General features: G+C 35.9%; 1 protein-coding gene across 19 annotated transcripts in view; it reads right to left on the reverse strand.

Moving 5' to 3' along the window:
* RBMS3 (RNA binding motif single stranded interacting protein 3) overlaps positions 1 to 22,068 on the reverse strand; it is a 764,097-nt gene that overhangs the window by 134,630 nt on the left and 607,399 nt on the right. For all 19 annotated transcript variants that reach the window (XM_054479599.2, XM_054479608.2, XM_054479604.2 and 16 more), the window contains one exon: positions 3,456 to 3,502. In XM_054479599.2, the coding sequence (XP_054335574.1) occupies positions 3,456 to 3,502 (47 nt within the window). The remainder of the gene's footprint in view (positions 1 to 3,455; positions 3,503 to 22,068) is intronic.

Consider the following 22,068-nt stretch of genomic DNA (forward strand, 5'->3'; position numbering starts at 1 on the left):
ATTAATCAGGCATGTTTGAAATTGAGCATATCATCTACATTAGTCTGTTTTCATACCACTATAAAGAACTGCCTGAAACTGGGTAATTTATAAAGGAATAGAGGTTTAATCGACTCACAGTTCACCATGGCTGGGGAGGCCTCAGGAAATGTACAATCATGGCAGAAGGTGAAGGGGAAGCAAGATACCTTCTCCACAAGGCAGCAGACAGGAATCAGTGCCAAGCAAAGGGGGATGAGCCTCTTACAAAACCATCAGATCTTGTGAGAACTCACTGTCATGAGAATAGCATGGGGGAAACCACCCTCATGATTCAATTACCTCCACCTGGTTTCTCTCTTGACACATGGGGATTATGAGGATGACAATTCAAGATGAGATTTGGGTGGGGACACAAAGCCTAACCATATCATCATCTTTCTTCACTTTATTTCCTTGTCTTTCTGCTGATGGTACAGGATCACTTTTGTTTCTCTCCTTTGCCATCAAATATAACATCCAGTTCCAGTTGGTCATTACATGTTGTCAGAGCTCAGCTCAAAGAATCACTTGTTTAGAGAAGTTTTAACCACTCAAGCAAGACTAGACAACGCATAACACCCTGCAATTCACCATTGGGTGCTTATGGTATATAAGTAATAAAATACTTTTAATGTTGATTTCCTTTGCTACAATGTAGATGAGTAAAGACTGAGTGTGTCTTATTCACCAGTATGTCCCCAGCCCATGATGGAGAACCCTGAATGTAGGATTGTTTGATGGCCACTTGCTTAATGCATGATTGAAAAGTTTCTTCAGGTTGTCTCTCCTTTTGGTTTCTTTCTTCCATTCATACATTGGCCACTCCAGAACAAACTCTTACACTTCTATAACTGTACTATTTTAATATCCTCTTAATGATGCTTCCTACTAAGAGGATTTTCCTGCTCCAATATAGTCTTCATCATTTATATTACACCACTCCGTAGCTAAAAAAAAATAATTACTCCCCAGGCTTATGAAGTAAAAACCAAATACTTGAACTTCCAAATCTGACACCAAAAAAACTTTTTAAACTTATAAAACTCCTTCACAAGAAACTTTCACCCCAGTAAAACTTGTTGGCTTGTTAATCTCTACAAATTCCACTTCCATTCATACCAGTCCACTTTCTCAATAAGCATCTTTCCCTATGTCTATCCTTGATAAACTAAGTCATCCTGGATAATCTATGCCAAATCTCATTGCTTCCATATAGCCTTCCCTTTGTCCTAGCTGGACAAAGACAGCAGGCTCTATTTAGTGTTACAGACTGGCATTTGATTTCCAGCTCTACCTCGGACTACATAGCCTCATTTTCTTATCTGTAAATGGGATATTAACACTCACCCAAAAGAATATAATAAATAAATGAAATAATCCATATATTTTGATATGACTTTTTGATTTTGCTTCAGAATCATCCAGCTGTAAAATACATTTTGGGGCAATGAACAAAGTTGAAAAATAATCTGGATAATAGATGATATTTTGAAATTACTACTGATTTCATTTTTTGTGATGACATTTTTATCATGTGACTAATGTCTTTATTTTTGAAGATGTAAGAAGTTAGAAATATTATGATGTTTAAATTTTACTTTGATATGGTCCAGCAAAAACTATCTATATTTCTAATTTAAAATGCTTAACACAATTTTAATAACTGACTACATAATTATATATAAAAGTTAATTGTTATTTTATTTCTATCCTTAACAATCTAAGTTTCATAAATGCAAAAACAAGTTATGTCTGTGTCACTGCTGCATCCCCAATCCTTGGCATAGATCCTTGGGCAACAAGGTACTTTTTACAAGTAGATACATAGATAAATACTATAGACAGGTAGATATGTATATACATACATAATACATACTCTAGATAGGTAGATACATATGTATATATAACACACATGTGCATACATATGCATGCATGTAAAATATTATAAAATATGAATATTTATTGAATCCAATTACTGGACATACAGGTATTTTTTGAACTATTGTTTCTATTTTCCTTTGTATAAATTTCCCATATAAATTTATAATTGTAATCACATGTATTCATTTGAAACCATGTGCCACTAAATTACAAAGTACTTTGCACAAAATATGTGTTCAATAAATGTCATTCCTTTCCATTATAACATCTATTTTCAGTCACTATCACTTAATATATAATGCCTTATTTTTTCCTTTTTGAGTTAATTATTTATCTCCAACTACATAATATAATTCTAGAGGACTTTCTTCTCCATATCTTTGCTTCTTTCTACACACCAAGTTTATAGCATCTTGTTGGAAATAAGTAAATGCCTATTGGATATATGAAAAGATATCCTTAATTTTCACTTCTAGAGGGAAATTTTAATCAACCCAAGGACAAAGGACTATACTCCTACCCTAGTCTACCATTAATGTTTACTTTTTCATGGACGAGTAGATTGTGAGCCTCTTAAAGGAAAGGGTCTCATATCATACATTCATTGTATTCTTAAATCTATAGAACATAGCATTGTGCCTGGAATACTTACTGGATATTTGTTGAATGACTGACTATATGACTGCCTGAATGAATAATATAAGAATAAGAGGTAATTATTTAAATACTTTCAATATCCCACAGATTTTCTTTAGAGGCAACTGACAAAATAGAAAATGAAGTTTAATTCATTCTACCCTCTATGTTGATCTTCAATGAGGCCTTTATAATGAGACTGAAAGACAGACAACTGAAAGCCATGGAGAATTCCAAAATAAAAGACAGTGAAAAGAAATAAGCAATCAACCAAAGAATAATTATTGTCAATTACAAGACAGCCTAAGCAAAGAGATTAGGAAGGAAGAAGAAAGTTTCAACGAAAGATATTTAGAAGTCACAGAATTTTAGAGTTGCCACACCGTGTAGTTTCACACTTGTTTTTCAGAGGAGGAAGTTTAAGCTATATGACTTGTTCTAAGTAGGTGGATACAAATTTCCAGATGCTTATGAAAATGAAGATGCAATCACCTGAGTTACCAACTTGACTTTCCTCGATTACCATTCCCCTGATCACCAGAAAGAAAGAATAAATTGACTTGGGCACACACCAAAAAGTGTTTGAAAGCTAACTCTAGAGTTATTATTCTCTCAGCCTAGCTTTACCTGTTCTTCAAAGACAGAGAAAGGGGGGGGGGGTGGGGGAGAGAGAGAGAGAGAGAGAGAGAGAGAGAGAGAGAGAACAGGGTTTAATGTGGGCAGAGGCATTGTGAGAATGGGAGGTCAGAATAACTTATAGGATGAAAAAAATTATAATGATGAAAAATGCTTGTTTTAAACTTTGTGTTTAAGGATGTAAAACAAAAGCAAAACAAATTTTAACATTTTTCTTTGGTGTTGATTCAGAGCTCAAAGATCTATTCACAATTAAAATAGAGAAAATGTGATCTACTTACCCATTCTGTATGGCAGCTGTCGGGTCATAGGTCAAAGCCATGCCAGCCTGTATATAGGATGAAGAGGGAAGAAAATAAATCTTAACATTTTTATTGTGGTGTCCAAAACATTTAGTACACACAAAGACTCTTATCATTACTTTCCATGATTTAAGTTTATTTTCTCCTATGTATATCTCTACTCTTACTGCCAAGGCTAGCATTTTTACTATCCACAAACCAGAATATACCAGTGAGTTGGGAGTTTAAATTATATATTCAGACATACTAAGAAATGGTGCAGCTTGGATGATTTCCATTTTTATTTCTTAAAACATCCACTGTCTAACCTCACATTCTTATATTTTCACACTATTGTCAAGAACACCTATTGTACATCTCATGGCATGATAAAAAAGTAAGAACGAATCCTGCAGTTAGGATAAAAATAAAAGCTACTTAAAATGCATTCAATCTTAAAGAAGAAAATGTTTTAAAAAGTATTTATTTAAAAATAGACCATATGCCTAAGGGGAGCGTAGGTAGAGTCCAGAGTGCTTCTTTGATATATTGCTATTTCTTATTTTAACAGGAGTGATAGAAAGGGGAGGTCATTTACTTATGAAGAAAATTCTAGAACACATGGCTAATAAGGAGGTAGTTACGTTTTGTTTTTAGGAATAAGACCACCTCTGAAAAAGTACACTTCTCTATAACTGGATATAGTTTCTGAAAAGAATATAAACTTCATGAGTGCTGATTCACAGTCTACCTTGTTCCTTCATGTACATCATCACATTTGATCCTCACAACAATCCTATGAAGTAGGCAGGAGGAGTATTTTCTCCATTTTATAGATGAAGACACTGAAGCTTGGAAAGGTCAAGCAACTTGCTCAAGATCACACATTTGGAGGCAGAACCAGATTTCAACCTAAGTCTTCTGATATGGACTCCTTTCCATTCCTCGGCTATGACATTGGCCCAAGAATTAAATTAGACCTGAGTATCAATATCCAACAATATGGGGAAAGTTTCTCTGTGGCCATATGGGCATACCATCCTTTGTTTACTAGGACTGTCAGCATGGTTAATACTTACAATGCTTACAATGTTGAGTGGAATTTAAAACTGTCCAAGTGATAACTTGGACAGTTATCACTTGTGGATTTTTTTTTTCTTTTTTAGAATTTAAAACTGAATTAGATCAACATCAATGTCCTGGCTTTGATAGTGTACTATAATTACTTAAAATATAACAATTGGGAGAAACTTAGTAAAAGGTAAACAGGACATCACTGTATATTTATTTTGGAACTTCCTGTGAGTCTATAAATTCTTCAAAATAAAAAGTTAGAAAAAATAGTGGATGAGCTATGAAGAGTTTTGTAAAGGATAAGAAACCATAGACATTTTAAAGAAAACAAAATACCTTTCCTGTTTGAGTTTTTTTATTTTTCCATTGTGGTTGAGGATGGTTTTCTTGTTGGGCTCATTGAATTCCTCAAATTTAGCTTATAATTGACATGAAAATTCTCAATCTTCTAAAAGAGGGCCTGATATACAGTATAGCCTGCTGCTTTCAAGCTTAGATTGCATGCATTATTTCCATAAATAATAAATTTTAAATTATTATGAAGATTGGTATGAGGAACAAAAGTGTAGAGCCACATGCAAATGGAATTGGTATAAAGGGAGCATACATAAATTGAAACGGAGTTTGCAAACAGAATTGAAATGACTGTCAGAAGTTAACAGAGGTGTACTGAGAACACATGTTTAATGATAACTGCATGACCTCTTTAAATTTATGAATCTCATTCATGTTAAAGAAATACGCAACTGATAATGTGACAAGCTGAGGGACTGAGAAACGAGAATAGAATACGACAGAAGAAAAGAAAAAAGGTTTTTGTTTTTTTGCCATGGGAGAGGCAAAAAGATAGTGGTGTCAAGATGAACAAAGATTCTAAGTTTAAATTCTTCCCAAGATGAAGGCTCTGCCACATGACTGGCTGGAGGTTGGCCTTAGGCTGAACACAGAATGGAGCTGTCTAGGGCTTAGCTGAAACTCTCTGGTCTCAGGCACCAGAAAGGGCAGTTGTAAAAGCTGTCCATTTGGAATTAGATTTCCCTCGTAGGAACACTAAGCTTCTCTCCTCTAATTTATCCAAGATGCGGCACTGCAGGCAGAATAAAACAGGTGGGCTTTACATTCAATCGAGATATTATTAGTGCATGAGAGATTTAGGATGATAGTCATATCTTCAGTCTACTAATTATCTCAAATTGTTTAAGTACTGGGGACTTATAGGAAGCCTTCCCTAGTCAACTGCACATTTGCTTCTTTTTCCTTGTACTTATTTTCCTACGGTGCTCAAAGAGACCAATGCTATCTAGCCCCTCCCGAATTACAAACTGTCTTGAACATTCTTTTTATGCCATGCTTATTTGTTCTGGCCACTTAAGATGAGAATTTTTTCTTGCATTTTACTTGAATTCCTCATAGATTCTAGCTAACCAATCAATTCTAGCTAGGAATACAGTAATTATCAATAAACTCTCTTTGTTCAACACACATTTGTTAAGGAAAAAATCTACATTGACCTCCTTCTTCATCTTAAACCCCCATCTTATCTTTCAGAAGATGGAAAGGAATTGACTTCATTAGGGTACAGTGGAAATCATATGTTTTGAAATAAGACATACCTGAGTTCAAGTTCTAGCTCTGTTACTTTGTAGCAGTGTGACTTTGGGCAAATTATTTAACCTATTTGAGCTGCAGTTTCCTCAACTTTTAAATGGTTTAATAATACCTACCTCATCAGATTGTTGTGAAATTTAAAAGAGATTACGTTTGTAAAGCGCCCAGCACAGTGCCTGGAGACAAGACACATACATAAATATTATAATACAAAGCAATATGTGTTAAGTGCCATATGAGTGGTATGGATGGGGTGCAGATGAGAGAGGCTGGGGGTGATCAGATAAGGCGTGTAGGGAAGTACAGCTGAGCAGAGCCCTGAAAGATGAGGAGAATTTCCACAGATGGAGATAAGAGGTCAAGGCCAGCTCAGGCAAAAGGGGTACTATGGAAAAAGGTGTGTAAATAAAAATGGAAAGGTGAGCGAGCTATTTTCAGTAGAACATGTAGAGGGGAGAGTGGGAAATAAGACTCAAAAGGTAAGGATGGAGGATCTTGATTGTCCAGCTCCTCTTGGGGAGCTACTGAGTATTTCAAAGCAGGGACATTATATACTCAAAGAGTGATTGGGGGACAGGAGTTAGCATGAGCTCCCTGGAAAACAGAGGGTAAATCCAGAGGATGAGTAACTGGAGTAGGTACCTTGGGAGAGGGAGGTGGAGAGAATCTAAGGTGAGATTTTCATTGCAAAAGGGTTGGGAATGAATACAAGATTCACCTACTTCACGATTTTGCCTAGGGACAGTCCTGCCTCTGAGTACCTTTGGCAAGAGGAGACAACAAGAGATAGTGTCAGGTCATATGCATTTGGAACATTGTGGGTAACAACACGGCATGGGTTAAGCAAAGGCTTGTTTGAACTTAACCCACTGGCTGAATATAATAGCACAATAACTAACACTTGGATACACCTGGTTTCCACTTCATGTGTAACAGATTGTTGAGTCATAATTCTAATATGGTATTAATGCAAACTTTGCATTCAATTTCCTTTTGTCTCTTTCCACAAAGGAAAAAAGGAAATCGATTTTGCTGCTCTGTCGAGCTACCTTTATACTAAGCTAGAACCATGAAATCATCATTATACAATCACTAAATATTATGGCATGTTTACAAACTCAAGAGTCACACACAAAGTAAAAACCTTGGAACAAAATGAAAATGTCACACCACGTATGTAGAAAAGTGATGTTTAATCATGTCATTTATTTTCAAAAAGGAGTTATTAGATTCAGAAATATTTTCCATTTTTCAGGTTTCCATTATTTGTATAATAGAGACATTCATAGTTTATTTAAAATAAAATGGGGCATTTTTGTCATTTTTCAACAACAGTTAAGTTTTAATTTAGTATTTCAGCCATAATAGGACATTTTAGGTCTTCCAGACAGGATTTTTACTATAGAAGCTAAATATTTTAGAAGAAAAGATTTTCAGTGGTATATTGGAATAATTAGGGGATTTTTATTTTTAACAAATGCATCTTTTTTTTAAATAAATTCATTGAGACAAATCAGTTGACTTAGGACATAGCTATTTGATATTCATAACTGTAAATGATTAGATTATATCAAGAGGTAATAATTGTGGAAATACTGCTTGAAGAGTACACATTAGGAACCAGGCATTGCTACTTCAGAAAGATTCCCTAGACTGCAATGCTTGGTCTCCGTTGAGGAGCAGAGAATCATTGACTGTAACAAAGCCAATATGATGATGGCCTGAATGATTTTTTTTTTTTTTTTTACCATTGTTGAAAGTATTTTTAGACTGCAAGATAAATGGGGATCAAAAAATTGGGGGCAGCAAAATTTATACAAACTGATACAAACTGAAGTTCCTGGACAAATAAAACATTGATATTTTAGCCTAATATTTCTCCTTTTCTTAAGGTCTGGCCTGATACATAATTGGGTAAATTACAAATAATTATAAAGATTTCTAGTCTTCTACAATCAGAATTAAAACAACACTTTAATAAATGTATAGAAGATGTTGAATATTTTATTAAATATTGTATACTGAATTAGCACAAGTTGAGTCCAAGAAGCTAATAAAGACAAATATTGTTTTCTGCATGTTATATTTAAAGTGTTTATTTCTTGCAGCCAATTTTAACAATATTTACAACTGTTCACTCGTTATGATTAAAAATTCAATAAAAAATAAGTTGATTAAAAATTATGTATAAAAAGGGCTTAAAATTATGATGACATAAACATCTAGCTACTGCTACTGAAGCAAAATTTCACTTAACTTTGCTCATATTTATTTGCTAGTATTTCTACTTAGAAACCTTTAGTGAACAAGTCATGATACAAAATTATGTGTACAATATGTGTTGAAAGCAAATATTTTAAATATCTCTGACTAGAAATAAAACTAAAAATGAATTTCAACAAAATGTTAAAATACGGGGGTAGTATAACAACTTTTTTTTGCCTTTCATGCATTGTTTTGACTTATTTTTATTTTTACTTTAAATATTTTAGACACAGGGTCTCACTCTGTTGCCCAGGTTGGAGTACAGTATAGCTCACTGTAACTTCAAACTCCTGGGCTCTAGCAATCCTCCTGCCTCAGCCTCCTCAGTAGCAGGACTACTGGTGTGCACCATTAAGCCCAGCTAATTTTATTTAAATGTTTTTTTTGTAGAGATGGGGTCTCACTGTGTTACCCAAGTTGTTTTCAAACTCCTGGCCTCAAGTGATCCTCCCGCTTTTGCCTCCCAAAGCACTGGAATTACAGGCATGACTTTTGAGTTTTAAAAGTTGTATGTAATAATATTTCCATAATGTGGGGTGAGGGGATCCTTTAATTTATAAAGCATATTATGTCTTCTATGACTTGTCTTAAAATTTTTAAGAGGGAAAAAAGGGCATATCATTTATGAAAGTAATATAGGTCAGAGGCCTGATTCAGAAGTAAGCTTGAAAATGTCAGGGTGCATTTAGCTCTGCTGGGTCAGTAGAATAGAAAAGTAGGACAGAATGGGATTGCCACAACCAGAAGGGTCAAGGTGAGAATGGGCAGGAGGTCAGTAACAAAGAAAGAAAATTCAGGGGAAATGATATAGTGTTTCTAGTAGTAGAAACCAGTAAGAACTCAGAAATTCAAATGGCTACACACTGGCTGAGAAATTGAAGGTCTCATATGTGACACTAAAAGTGTATATAACTAAGATATTCAGAGAAGCCAATAAAAATCATCAATGATTAGAAACCTACTAGATCAGGGGTCTCCAACCCCGGGGCCGCAAACCAGTAACCATCCATGGCCTGTTAGGAACCGGGTTGCACAGCAGGAGGTGAGCAGCTGGCAAGCGAGCACTACCGCCTGAGATCCACTTCCTGTCATTTCAGAGGGGCTTTTGATTCTCATTGGATTGGGAACCCTATTGTGAACTGCACATTACAGGGATCTAGGTTGCGCACTCCTTTTGAGAATCCAACTAATGCCTGACGATCTGAGGTGGAAAGAGGTTCATCCTGAAACCATCCCCCTCCCAAACACTCCTGTCAATGGAAAAATTATCTTCTACAAAACCAGTTCCTAATGCCAAAAATGATGAGGACCACGGTACTAGATGGCCAACATTAAGCCAATATTTTGGCCAGAGAAAGAGTTTTTAACCTTCTTCCTGTTAAAGGAGAAACTAATCTCGGAAAAAATAAGCCTAGAGCAAAACTGAGGGCAATTTATTAGTTCACTTGCTGAAAGGGGATATGAGCAGATCACCTTCTGACCTTCATAAGTGTCAAGCGGTAGAATTTTACTGGGGAACAACTCTGGCACAGTCAGGGGACTACTGAATGGTTTGTTTCTACCAGGAGAGGCAGTCAACCATGCACAGTAGTTATCTGCTCTCACCTGCTAAAGGGATGCTCCTTAGGCTACTGTGCAGTTATTCGCTCTCTTGAAGAGAAGATGAACTACAAATAAGATCATAAATAGGGAAATTCCCAAGGTCTGTGCAGTCTGAGATAAGACAGTAAAATCTGGGCTAATGGTTCTGCAAAAGGTTCCAACCAACCTGTGAAATGGTCCACACTATACTCTTTAATTTTCATAATTTCTGAATCCAAGGAATACTTTGATTCCAAATAATAATTACATTCATTTGCATCATTTGACCAGTGTATTTTTCTTCCTTGGTTTCTGTGATCCTCTCCCCTTATTTTTGTTCTGACCTCTCAGAAAGCAATTTCTTCCTTAGTGTTACTTGACCCAACTGCCTATGAGATGCCAGAGTGCTCAGGGCCACGGTTTTATCTCTCTCCTTTACTGCAATACAGTGGTGACATTCACTTTCTTATCCCAACTATTATTTATTTCCTGGTGATTCCCAAATGTTTGTCTCAAACTCAAGTTTCTATCCTGAATTCCAGACACATATTATCAAGTTTAACTAGTAAGTTCAATGCATGATTACTGCCTTCTTACAAGTTATCATCCCTTGTTTGCGTGTTTATGAGTATATTTTGGTGTAATATCTTCTCCTATATTTGCTCAAAACCTCTTTCCAATCCATCAGTCACACCATTGTGTTATGAGGATTGCTCTTGCGAGAGGCAAATCTGACCACATTATGGTCCTCCTTTCAGCAGCATCCTGTTACCTTAAGATAAAATCCGGCCCACAGAAATCTCATGATCAAGTGCCTTTGTACCTGTTGGTCTCCACATCGTTTTTTTTTTCACCTCTAGACTTCACCCTTTACCAAACTCAGACATACACTCACCTTGCCCTGGAGCATTACCCCTGGGCCTTCGCAAGGGTGGTTTTTGGCTGGAAATTCTCCATTACTTTCTGTGGGAATATTTCTATTCTATTCTTTCAGCCTCAGATAAGATGTCATAGCCTCTTAAAGCCAGCTCTTTCTCCAGGTGGCATTGAAGGCATTAACTATTGCCTTTGTCCTCCTCCCATGACCCACGGTGGAAGCTAATATGACCACGCTTTGCCATGTGTGTCTCCCAGCTAGTCATGCTCATCTTGATATCTCCTCTTTCTAGCCCAGTGTTTGGGACATTGCAGAGGCTCTATAAATGTTAGTTAAATGAATTAATACATGAATAATTCACCTAAACAAATGTTTGAATTTGAACTTTAAATTTTTATTTGAAAATATTTTTAAGCTTTTTTTTCCATTTTGTTAGTAAAATTTACTTTGGAAAAGCTGCAGCTTGACTTAGCTGAACTTCCAAAGATAATTTTTTTTAGCCTTTGATTGGTCAAAGAGATAGGGGTAAGCAACCTTATTACTGAGATTGCTAAGAGACCTTCCTGATGATGTGGGCTCAAACCAAATTACAGGCAGGAACCTAGGAGGAATTAGAATAAGCTGAAAAGCTGGAGGCCCTTCTTCACAAAATTACTGGCCTAGAATCACGATAAGAGAAAAACTATTAAAAGTCATTTTGACAGCTTCAAGAAGTTTTTCAAAAATCAAGCAAATAACATGCAGGAGATTTATCACTTTAAATGTAGCAAAATGGTGAGAGAACAGAGAAAATTAACTTCTTTATGTTTGAGAAAAGAACATCAAAGGGAGTCTTAATATTGTTATTTACATGCACTATATCATCACAATCTTTCTTCTTTTTGGCTTTTGCTAACATAGTGCTATCAGGCAGAATTTTTCCCTATATGGCAATAAAGAAGGACAAGATAGAAAGATACCATCAGAACTAAGACTGGAAGCCTGAGAAAGTCTATGGCACAGAAAATGCTAGGCTAAAAGAGAAGCAGAAGAAAAGTATAATATAATATAGCTATCTAAAGATCTCAAAATCTTGGAAAAAAAATGTTTTAATCTGAGTTTGTCATTAAAACCAAAGTTAAATTAATCTTTAATTGACACCATAAAAAAGACAAAACATTGTTACCATATTTTATGTAGGTTCATCTGTTTTTATCTCAATTTAAATGACTGAATTTCATAGATTCCAAGACACAGATTTTTTTTCACATTTTAATGTGAAATTGGGATTTAAACAATAATTGATAGCATTTTATAGTATGTCAAGTTCCTTTTCTTTTATTAGTGGTATTTAAAGTAATATTTCATCTTTAATCAATGGTGTCTTATAGTCAATGATGTAGTACCTATACTGTTAAATCCCACCATAACATGGTTAAGTAGGATGAAAAATATACAACTTTGATATTGCTACTAAGATGAGCCTGTGCAGCTAGATAGAGTTCCAGGAATTTGGCTAATTGACCCATATTCTTTCAGGTTCCAGTTATAGTTTGATGTTACCTGGAGGTTGTAAACTGTTGCTTAAACATTAATGGGGGTAATTCTGAATCTTGTGGCAGGCTGGGATGGCCAGGACACTACCAACAACTCCAGAAATCTCCCAGTTGGTAGGTGTCATATATAGTTGTCTTGATCCATGGAGAATGGGTCAGGAGACCCAATCATGGTACATGGATATTTCCTGCCAACTTTTCCACTTGTAATTACTTGCTGTAATCTTCCCAGCCTTAAGCCTTTCCTAGATTTCCCACTGCCAACCCCGCCCCAAGAACCTAAGTATGTTATACCACCCTATTCCTTGAGAACATAGGCTAGGCAGAGGACTGAAGCTCATCACCAATTACATTAATCCAAACTTACACTATTACAGGGATTTACATGACTTACTTTTTATCCTTAGTGATCATAGGTTAGTAAATATTGGGCCTAGTACCTTTAAAATAGAACACTTAACTAAAGAAGAAAGTTTTCATGCTGAATTATTGAGAATTCAAATTCTTGTGCCACAAAAAGATTTATTTTAAGACTAGAAGTTCCATTAACCTTGAGCTTGCTCTCTAAATTGCAGATAAAGTATATAAAATAAATACAACCATATCTGGTGTGCTAAGTACGAAAACCAACTTGCAAGTGCTAACATGCATCATAATGGCCAAAAACTCTTTTCAAGATCACATATGTAAAGAATCTCCTCCAGTTTAAGGTTAAAAATACTATTTGCAGAACCTGGCAGTGTTGGTAGATATATCTTAATTTTTTTTAAGGTCATCTTAAACATAAAAATTTGGACAGCAAATTGCCAAGCACTGTGGTATAAACAAAGAAAATAATGATAAACTATATAGATGATGCCCTTACCTTGGAAAATGGTCTAAGATATTCTGAGCCTAGATGGTATTACCAGGTTTTCCAAATAATTCTTTAGATATACTATTTTCTAGGAATTGTGCTTCAGTTTCTCCTTATTTTTATCTCCAGTGGCTTAATTCTGTGTCTCTGAAATATCAAGTTTCCACTGTTCAGTGTTATAAAATTCAATTGCACCCCATATGCCTTCAAAGCTAATAGAAATGTTGTGTTCCCAGACTGCATTGTCAAGTTTTCATGTTTATAAGAATGCTGACTGGTGACTGGTCAAATATTTAATGAGCTGAATGCACCATTAAGAGCAGATTCAACTAAAGACAAGGGGACTATTTTACTGAGTGTGTCTTCTGTCCCTCACTTCTAAGAATGCCCCAAAGCACATACTTTACATTAGCATTAGTAACAGCTAGTGACAGCCAAACACTGTAAAAAAAGCCATGATCAAATAGGCTTCATCACTGGCATGCGGGGTTGGTTCAACACATGAAAATTAATTAATGCAATTAATCACATAAACAGAACTAAAGACAAAAAACAGTTGATTATCTCAAATGATACAGAAATGAATTTCAATAAATTTCAACATCACTTCATCTTAAAAACTCTCAATAAACAAGGTTTTGAAGGAACGTAGCTCAAAATAATAAGAGCCGTTTATGAAAAACCCATAGTCAACATCATACTGAATGGGCAAAAGCCAGAAACATTCCTCTTAAAAACCAGTACAAGACAAGGATGCCCTCTCTCAACACTTCTATTCAACACAGTATTGGAAGTCCTAGCCAGAGTAATCAGGCAAGAGAAACAAATAAAGGGCATCCAAATAGGAAGATAAGTCAAACTATCCCTGTTTGCAGACAACATGATTCTACCTCTAAAAAAATCCCGTGGTCTCAGCCCAAAAGCTCCTTCAGCTGATAAGGAAAATGGTCATACTGTCCAAAGCAATTTCAATGCTATTCCTATCAAACTACTAATGACATTATTCACAGAACTAGAAAAAAACTATTTTAAAATTAATATGGAACAAAAAAAGAGCCTGAACAGCCAAGGCAATCCTAAGCAAAAAGAACAAAGTTGGATGCATCATGTTACCTGACTTCAAACTATACCACAGGGCTATAGTAACCAAAAGAGCATGGTGCTGCTACAAAAACAGGCACATAGACCAATGGAACAGAATAGAGAGCCCAGAAACAAGGTCGCATACCTATGACCATTTGATCTTCAACAAAACTGACAAAAGCAATGGGGAAAAGACCCCCTATTCAATAAATGGTGTTGGGATACCTGGCTCACCATATGCAGAAAATTGAAGCTGCATCATTACCTCGTTTATACATGATGAACCTCCCTTACATCATGTATAAAAATAAACTCAAGATGAATTAAAGACTTGAATGTAAAACCAAAAAATATAAAAACCCTGAAAAATAACCCAGGCAATACTATCATGAACATAGGAATGGGCAAAAATTTCATGACAAAGATGTCAAAAGCAATCACAACAAAAGCAAAAATTGACAAATGGGATCCAACTAAAGTTAAGAGCTTCTGCACAGAAAAAAAAAGATCAACAGAGCAAACAGACAACCTACAGAATGGGAGAAAATATTTGCAAACTATGCATCTGACAAAGGTCTAATATTGAGCATCTATAAAGAACTTAAACAAATTTACAAGAATAAAACAAACAACCCCAGTAACAAGTGAGCAAAAGACATGAGCAGACAATTTTCAAAAGAAGACATACATGTGGCCAATAAGCATATGAAGAAAAGCTCAACATCACTGATCATTACAGAAATGCAAATCAAAACCACAATAAGATATCAACTAACACCAGTCAGAATGGCTATTACTAAAAAGTCAAAATACAGCAGATGCTGGTGAGGTTGCAGAGAAAAGGGAACACTTATAAACTCTTGGTGGGAGTGTAAGTTGGTTCAACCATTGTGGAAAATAGTATGGTGATTCCTCAAACAGCTAAAAGTAGGACTACCATTTGACCCAGCAATCCCATTACTGGGTATATACCCAGAGGAATATAAATCATTCTACCACAAAGACACATGTATGCAAATGTTCATTTTAGCACTATTCACAATAGCAAAGACATGGAATCTACCTAAATGCCCATCAATGACAAACTGGATAAAGAAAATGTGATACATATACACTATGGAATACTATGCAGTTCAAAAGGAGAATGAGATCATGTCTTTTGCGGGAACATGGATACAGCTGGAGGCCATTGTCCTTAGCAAACTTATGCTGGAACAGAAAACCTAGGATGGTCTTTCTTATAAGTGGAAGCTAAATGATGAGAATTCACGAACACAAAGAAAAGAACAACAGACACTGGGTTGTACTTGAGGGTGGAGGCTGGGAGGAGAGAGAGGAGCAGAAAAAATTACTATTGGGTACTAGGCTTAACACCTGAGTAGTGAAATGATCTGTACAACAAATCCCTGTGACAGGAGCAAACAAAATAATCTTTTATAAATGGCATTAATAACATTATTTTTAAGGACATTAAAAATTCAGAACTCTAAAAATAACACAGCAGAATTTAGTAATATCATCCTTCATGTCTCAATAAGGTGTGGAAGCCCAAAGGTCATGTACATTCAGCACTATGGAGACAGTAAATTTGATAAGCCACTAGCTATGCATTAGAATGCTTCTTCTGTCAAAGGTAATTGCTATGAACCACAGTGGAAAGTACTTGAACATGAGGAATCCTTCTCATAGCCACCAAGTTGCATAAGCACCTCTGGTATCCAAAATTTATTGTTATTATTTGCCAGAATAAGTAAGTTAATGATTCATTTCTTTCTCTTTGAAAACATTGACCATTTAACAGTTCTCAAATGTAGCTCAATCTTTCTTGATTTCTAGCAAAAACTCAAGTTTTTGTTTTATTTTTCGTTTTTCTTCTTCTTTCATCCTTTTATCCAAGCCATTCTCTTCCTCCTAGCTCTTTCAGCTTTTATGATTACATGACCTTCAAAGGAAAATTGGCTAGAAACGTGAAAACCACATAACATTCCAGTACTAAATAATGCTTTATGATTTGGAATGTGATCTTACAAAAATATTAATATAATATGGGTCAAAGTTAAAATATATTATTTTCTACTTGTTTTATAAAATGTGTTTTATAATCTAAGTAAAAATATAGTTGACAGATTATATTGGCAGCACATATTTTTTTCAAATAAATGCATCATTAAAAATAATTCCTGTTCAGAAAATAAACTGACATGCCATTAAACTGAAAATCAAGGAATTAAAGCTTACTAGTCATAGAAACTCATAGCAAAGCTGGTTTTCAGATTTAAAAACTTTGAGTTGTGATGATATTATAATAGTTAATAGTTACTATTTAAGCACTTATCATTTGCCAGGCACTGTGTTTTACCTTCGTCACCTCTATAAATCCATCTGGTCACTAAATATGCACTTTGAACCATTCTCAGTCTGCTGGTGAGGAATCAGAAACTTAAGGACTTTGAAAAACCTGCCCATTCATCCCTGGGATGCAAGGCTGGTTCAACATATGCAAATCAATAAACTTAATCCAGCATATAAACAGAACCAAAGACCAAAACCACATGATTATCTCAATAGATGCAAAAAAGGCCTTTGACAAAATTCAACAGCCCTTCATGCTAAAAACTCTCAATAAATTAGGTATTGATGGGACGTATCTCAAAATGATAAGAGCTATTTATGACAAACCCACAGCCAATATCATACTGAATGGGCAAAAACTGGAAGAGTACCCTTTGTAAAACTCTCTCACCACTCCAACATCGTGTTGGAAGTTCTGGCTAGGGCAATCAGACAGGAGAAAGAAAGAAAGGGTATTCAATTAGGAAAAGAGGAAGTCAAATTGTCCCTGTTTGCAGATGACATGATTGTATATCCAGAAAACCCCATCGTCTCAGCCCACAGTCTCCTGAAGTTGATAAGCAACTTCAGCAAAGTCTCAGGATACAAAATCAATGTGCAAAAATCACAAGCATTCTTATACATCAATAACAGACAAACAGAGAGCCAAATCATGAGTGAACTCCCATTCACAATTGCTTCAAAGAGAAAAAAATACCTAGGAATCCAACTTACAAGGGATGTGAAGGACCTCTTCAAGGAGAACTAGAAACCACTGCTCAATGAAATAAAAGAGGATACAAACAAATGGAAGAACATAACATGCTCATGGATAGGAAGAATCAATATCATGAAAATGGCCATACTGCCCAAGGTAATTTATAGATTCAATGCCATCCCCATCAAGCTACCAATGACTTCCTTCACAGAATTGGAAAAAACTACTTTAAAGTTCATATGGAACCAAAAAAGAGCCCGCATCACCAAGTCAATCCTAAGCCAAAAGAACAAAGCTGGAGGCATCATGCTACCTGACTTCAAACTATACTATGGCGCTACAGTAACCAAAACAGCATGGTACTGGTACCAAAACAGAGGTAAAGACCAATGGAACAGAACAGAGCCCTCAGAAATAATACCACACATCAACCATCTGATCTTTGACAAACCTGAGAAAAACAAGCAATGGGGAAAGGATTCCCTATTTAACAAATGGTGCTGGGAAAACTGGCTAGCCATATGTAGAAAGCTGAAACTGGATCCCTTCCTTACACCTTATACAAAAATTAATTCAAGATGGATTAAAGACTTAAATGTTAGACATAGAATCATAAAAACCCTAGAGGAAAACGTAGGCAATACTATTCAGGACATAGGCATGGGCAAGGACTTCATGTCTAAAACACCAAAAGCAATGGCAGCAAAAGCCAAAATTGACAAATGGGATCTAATTAAACTAAAGAGCTTCTGCACAGCAAAAGAAACTACCATCAGAGTGAACAGGCAACCTACAGAATGGGAGAAAATTTTTGCAATCTACTTATCTGCCAAAGGGCTAATATCCAGAATCTACAAAGAACTCAAACAAATTTACAAAAAAACAAAACAAAACAAAAAAACAACCCCATCAACAAGTGGGCAAAGGATATGAACAGACACTTCTCAAAAGAAGACATTTATGCAGCCAACAGACACATGAAAAAATTCTCATCATCACTGGCCATCAGAGAAATGCAAATCAAAACCACAATGAGATACCATCTCACACCATTAGAATGGCAATCATTAAAAAGTCAGGAAACAACAGGTACTGGAGAGGATGTGGAGAAATAGGAACACTTTGACACTGTTGGTGGGACTGTAAACTAGTTCAACCATTGTGGAAGACAGTGTGGTGATTCCTCAGGGATCTAGAACTAGAAATACCATTTGACCCAGCCATCCCATTACTGGGTATATACCCAAAGGATTATAAATCATGCTGCTATAAAGACATGCACATGTATGTTTATTGCAGCACTATTCACAATAGCAAAGACTTGGAACCAACCCAAATGTCCATCAATGATAGGCTGGATTAAGGAAATGTGGCACATATACACCATGGAATACTACGCAGCCATAAAAAAGGATGAGTTCATGTCTTTTGCAGGGACATGGATGAAGCTGGAAACCATCATTCTCAGCAAACTCTTGCAAAGACAAAAAACCAAACATCACATGTTCTTACTCGTAGGTGAGAATTGAACAATGAGAACACTTGGACACAGGAAGGGGAACATCACACACCAGGGCCTGTTTTGGGGTTGGGGGCTGGGGAAGGGATAGCATTAGGAGATATACCTAACGTAAATGATGAGTTAATGGATGCAGCACACCAACATGGCACATGTATACATATGTAACAAACCTGCATGTTGTGCACATGTACCCTAGAATTAAAAAAAAAAAAAGAAAAGAAAAACCTGCCCAGCATTGTCACTGTATTGTCACTCAGCTCAGAGGTTGTGGATTTGTGACTTAAATTGAGAGTTTGCTCTCTTACTCACTACAGTGCCTGGATAATTGTGAAGATAAGCACACAATACTGAGCACATCACAGATGGTGACACACTCAATTCCTTAAAATTCATAACGACTAATTTTTCTTAATGAGCGTATCAGAGGACTCAGCATTTGTTAACCATTCACACCCCAAAGCTCCAATTCCTTCTCTAAGTATCATTCTCTCTGTGCCACTCAGCACCTGGGAACATAGAAGCCTCTACTGGCCAAGTGACAAGGTGAAGCTTTTCAACATTAGGAAACATTTCTGGTTTGTAAATGCACATACAGCAATTTCTTAGTTACCCACCCTGAAAATCAGACGAAGAATCAGTTCATATTTAGTAACAAGAGGAATATACACCGATGTTCTTGTGTCTGCTACTATAGTTCTTGTTATTTTTATTATTACTTTGGCTTTGGTGTTCTTTTACAGTTGCGTAGATATGAAGCCATTTACTGCTAATGATTTCATTTCTATAATACTAAATTATATTGTGCTCCACTTTTAATCTCCTACTCTGCAGACAGAGAAGATCTTTGCCATTTTAGGCTCCAAGGGAGAAGGGAATGGACATGTGTTACACCATGTCCATACTACCAGTCCTATGCCTCCCACATAATGGACACTCAATAAGTCCTTATGATGACTGAATACTTTTTGTTTAAGCTGCTTCTTCTTTAATATTGTCTTTAAAACAAGCTTTTTCAAATATAATTCTTCTCTTAAAAAGAATATTTCTGTAAAAAGTAGTCATACACAGCCGGGCATGGTGGCTCATGCCTGTAATCCCAGCACTTTGGGAGACCAAGGCGAGCAGATCACTTGAGGTCAGGAGTTCGAGACCAGCCTGGCCAACATGGCAAAACCCCGTTCTACTAAAAGTACAAAAATTAGTCGGGTATGGTGGTGGGCACCTGTAATCCCAGCTACTCAGGAGGCTGAGGCAGGGATATTGCTTGAACCCAGGAAGCGGAGGTTGCAGTAAGCTGAGATCACACCACTGCACCTCAGCCTGGGCTACCAGAGTGAGATTCCATCTCAAAAAAAAAACAAAAAAAAAAAACAAACAAAAAAAAGAGGGGTCATACACTAAGAAAGTAAGAAAGCAAATAGGAAACCCAAGGGTATTAAAATGGCTCTCACTGAAAATGTGCATTTCCAATGTGCATTCAGGGCAGGGATTTCCTCATGCCTATTGAGGTACACATCCTCACACATTGTCAGTGCATAACGCAAATTATTTGTCAAGGAGGGAACAAATGCGTACGATAACAATGATACTGAAAATAATGATGGTGATAAAGACATGGTTGTAATTCATAATTGTGATGCCAAATCTGTAAGTATTCACTATCCTTCAAAAGACAAACAGAACTAGAACATATCCCTCAAGGAATGTTTACTAATCTTGAATTGGATTATGAGATATAACTGTTGTATCATTTATATGGCTATCTGCCTACTTAGAAATCTAAACAGACATCTTTGTTTTAATCATAAATGAATTTAGTCAGAATAAATAATTACACCTAAAGCATTGAGGCACAATGGGGAGGAAATTGGGTGTTTGGAATCAAGTTTTCTCAACTTTGCCTGCACTTGGCTATGGACTCAAAACAGCCTGACAATTCCATTCTCCCATATGACCTTTGCAGGCCTTCATTCACTTACTGGCACTGAAGATAATTTTTATTAATAGTAGGTCTGAATGGACAAGAGTGATAAAACTTTATAGCACAGGGGAAGTTTTCATCCATCACTGTAAACGAGTTGATATCAAGTCTGAAAATAGACAACATATTACCTGGGTTATAGATTATAACAAATCACTTAGTGTAAGCTGGCTGTGATGAAACTGATAACTTAGCTTTCAGCTCACTAGTAGCAGATTTTGTGAGTGCATTAATGGGACCTACTAATTTAAGGAACTTAAAATACACTATGTCAGAATATTATATCCCTTAAAAGTTTTCAAACTAACATTTCCAGGCAGGATCACAAGCACTGAAGTATCCCTTGCAGTGACATTTACATCTAGTTTGTGTGAATGGTGCCCTTAATATTGTGCAATGCACATACTGCACTTCTGTACCCAGAAGACTGTGATTTGGGGAAATAAAAATGCATTTAAATAAAATATCTTTAAGAATTACTATATCATTATACCTCACCTAAAACTTATTCTTTAATTGGAAATCGGTAAAGAATTCCAAATCTTAATATTCCTAGAATGCATCTCCAAAAATCTTACATTATTTTCTCTTCAACATAACCTGTAAACTATGTCTGGGAACCTAAGTGTTGATTGTTATCAATATCACATTAGTTCCACTAGTTCATTTTCATGTTGAGGCTGTGAAAATAGTCTTGTTAAATGTTTCTACAATAAGGAAAAAATCTCTTCAGAGCATCAGATAGACAGAAAATGTTTAGTATTAGTCATTGCTTTTAAACTGACTCCAGCAGAGAACTGTAAACAAGATAAAGGAAAGAAATGCCACTTTATTGATTTTTGTTTTTATCATAACACATTGGCATTTTTTCACTAGACATCTGAGTACTTTGTTGGGTTACTTCTTGTTCAATTTCCATGTCTCTTGTTTGTGTCCATAGCCAAAACATCATTTCTGGGAAGTACAATTCCCAAAGCAATTGCTGTCAATGGCATTTATTAACTCAATTAATAGAGCTTGGGGAGATTTTGTGAAAGCTAGATCAGAGTTTTCGAGCCAGTGTGAAGTGGTTGGTTGATATTTGTCCTACTTAAGGATAAAACCCCAGCATAAAAATTTGGTGAAACAGCACCATATTCTGGAATTTGAAACTTAGCATTTACCGATATTTGAAAATTCTTA

Source organism: Pongo pygmaeus, chromosome 2 (genome assembly GCF_028885625.2).
Source record: "Pongo pygmaeus isolate AG05252 chromosome 2, NHGRI_mPonPyg2-v2.0_pri, whole genome shotgun sequence".
Lineage (NCBI taxonomy): Eukaryota > Metazoa > Chordata > Mammalia > Primates > Hominidae > Pongo > Pongo pygmaeus.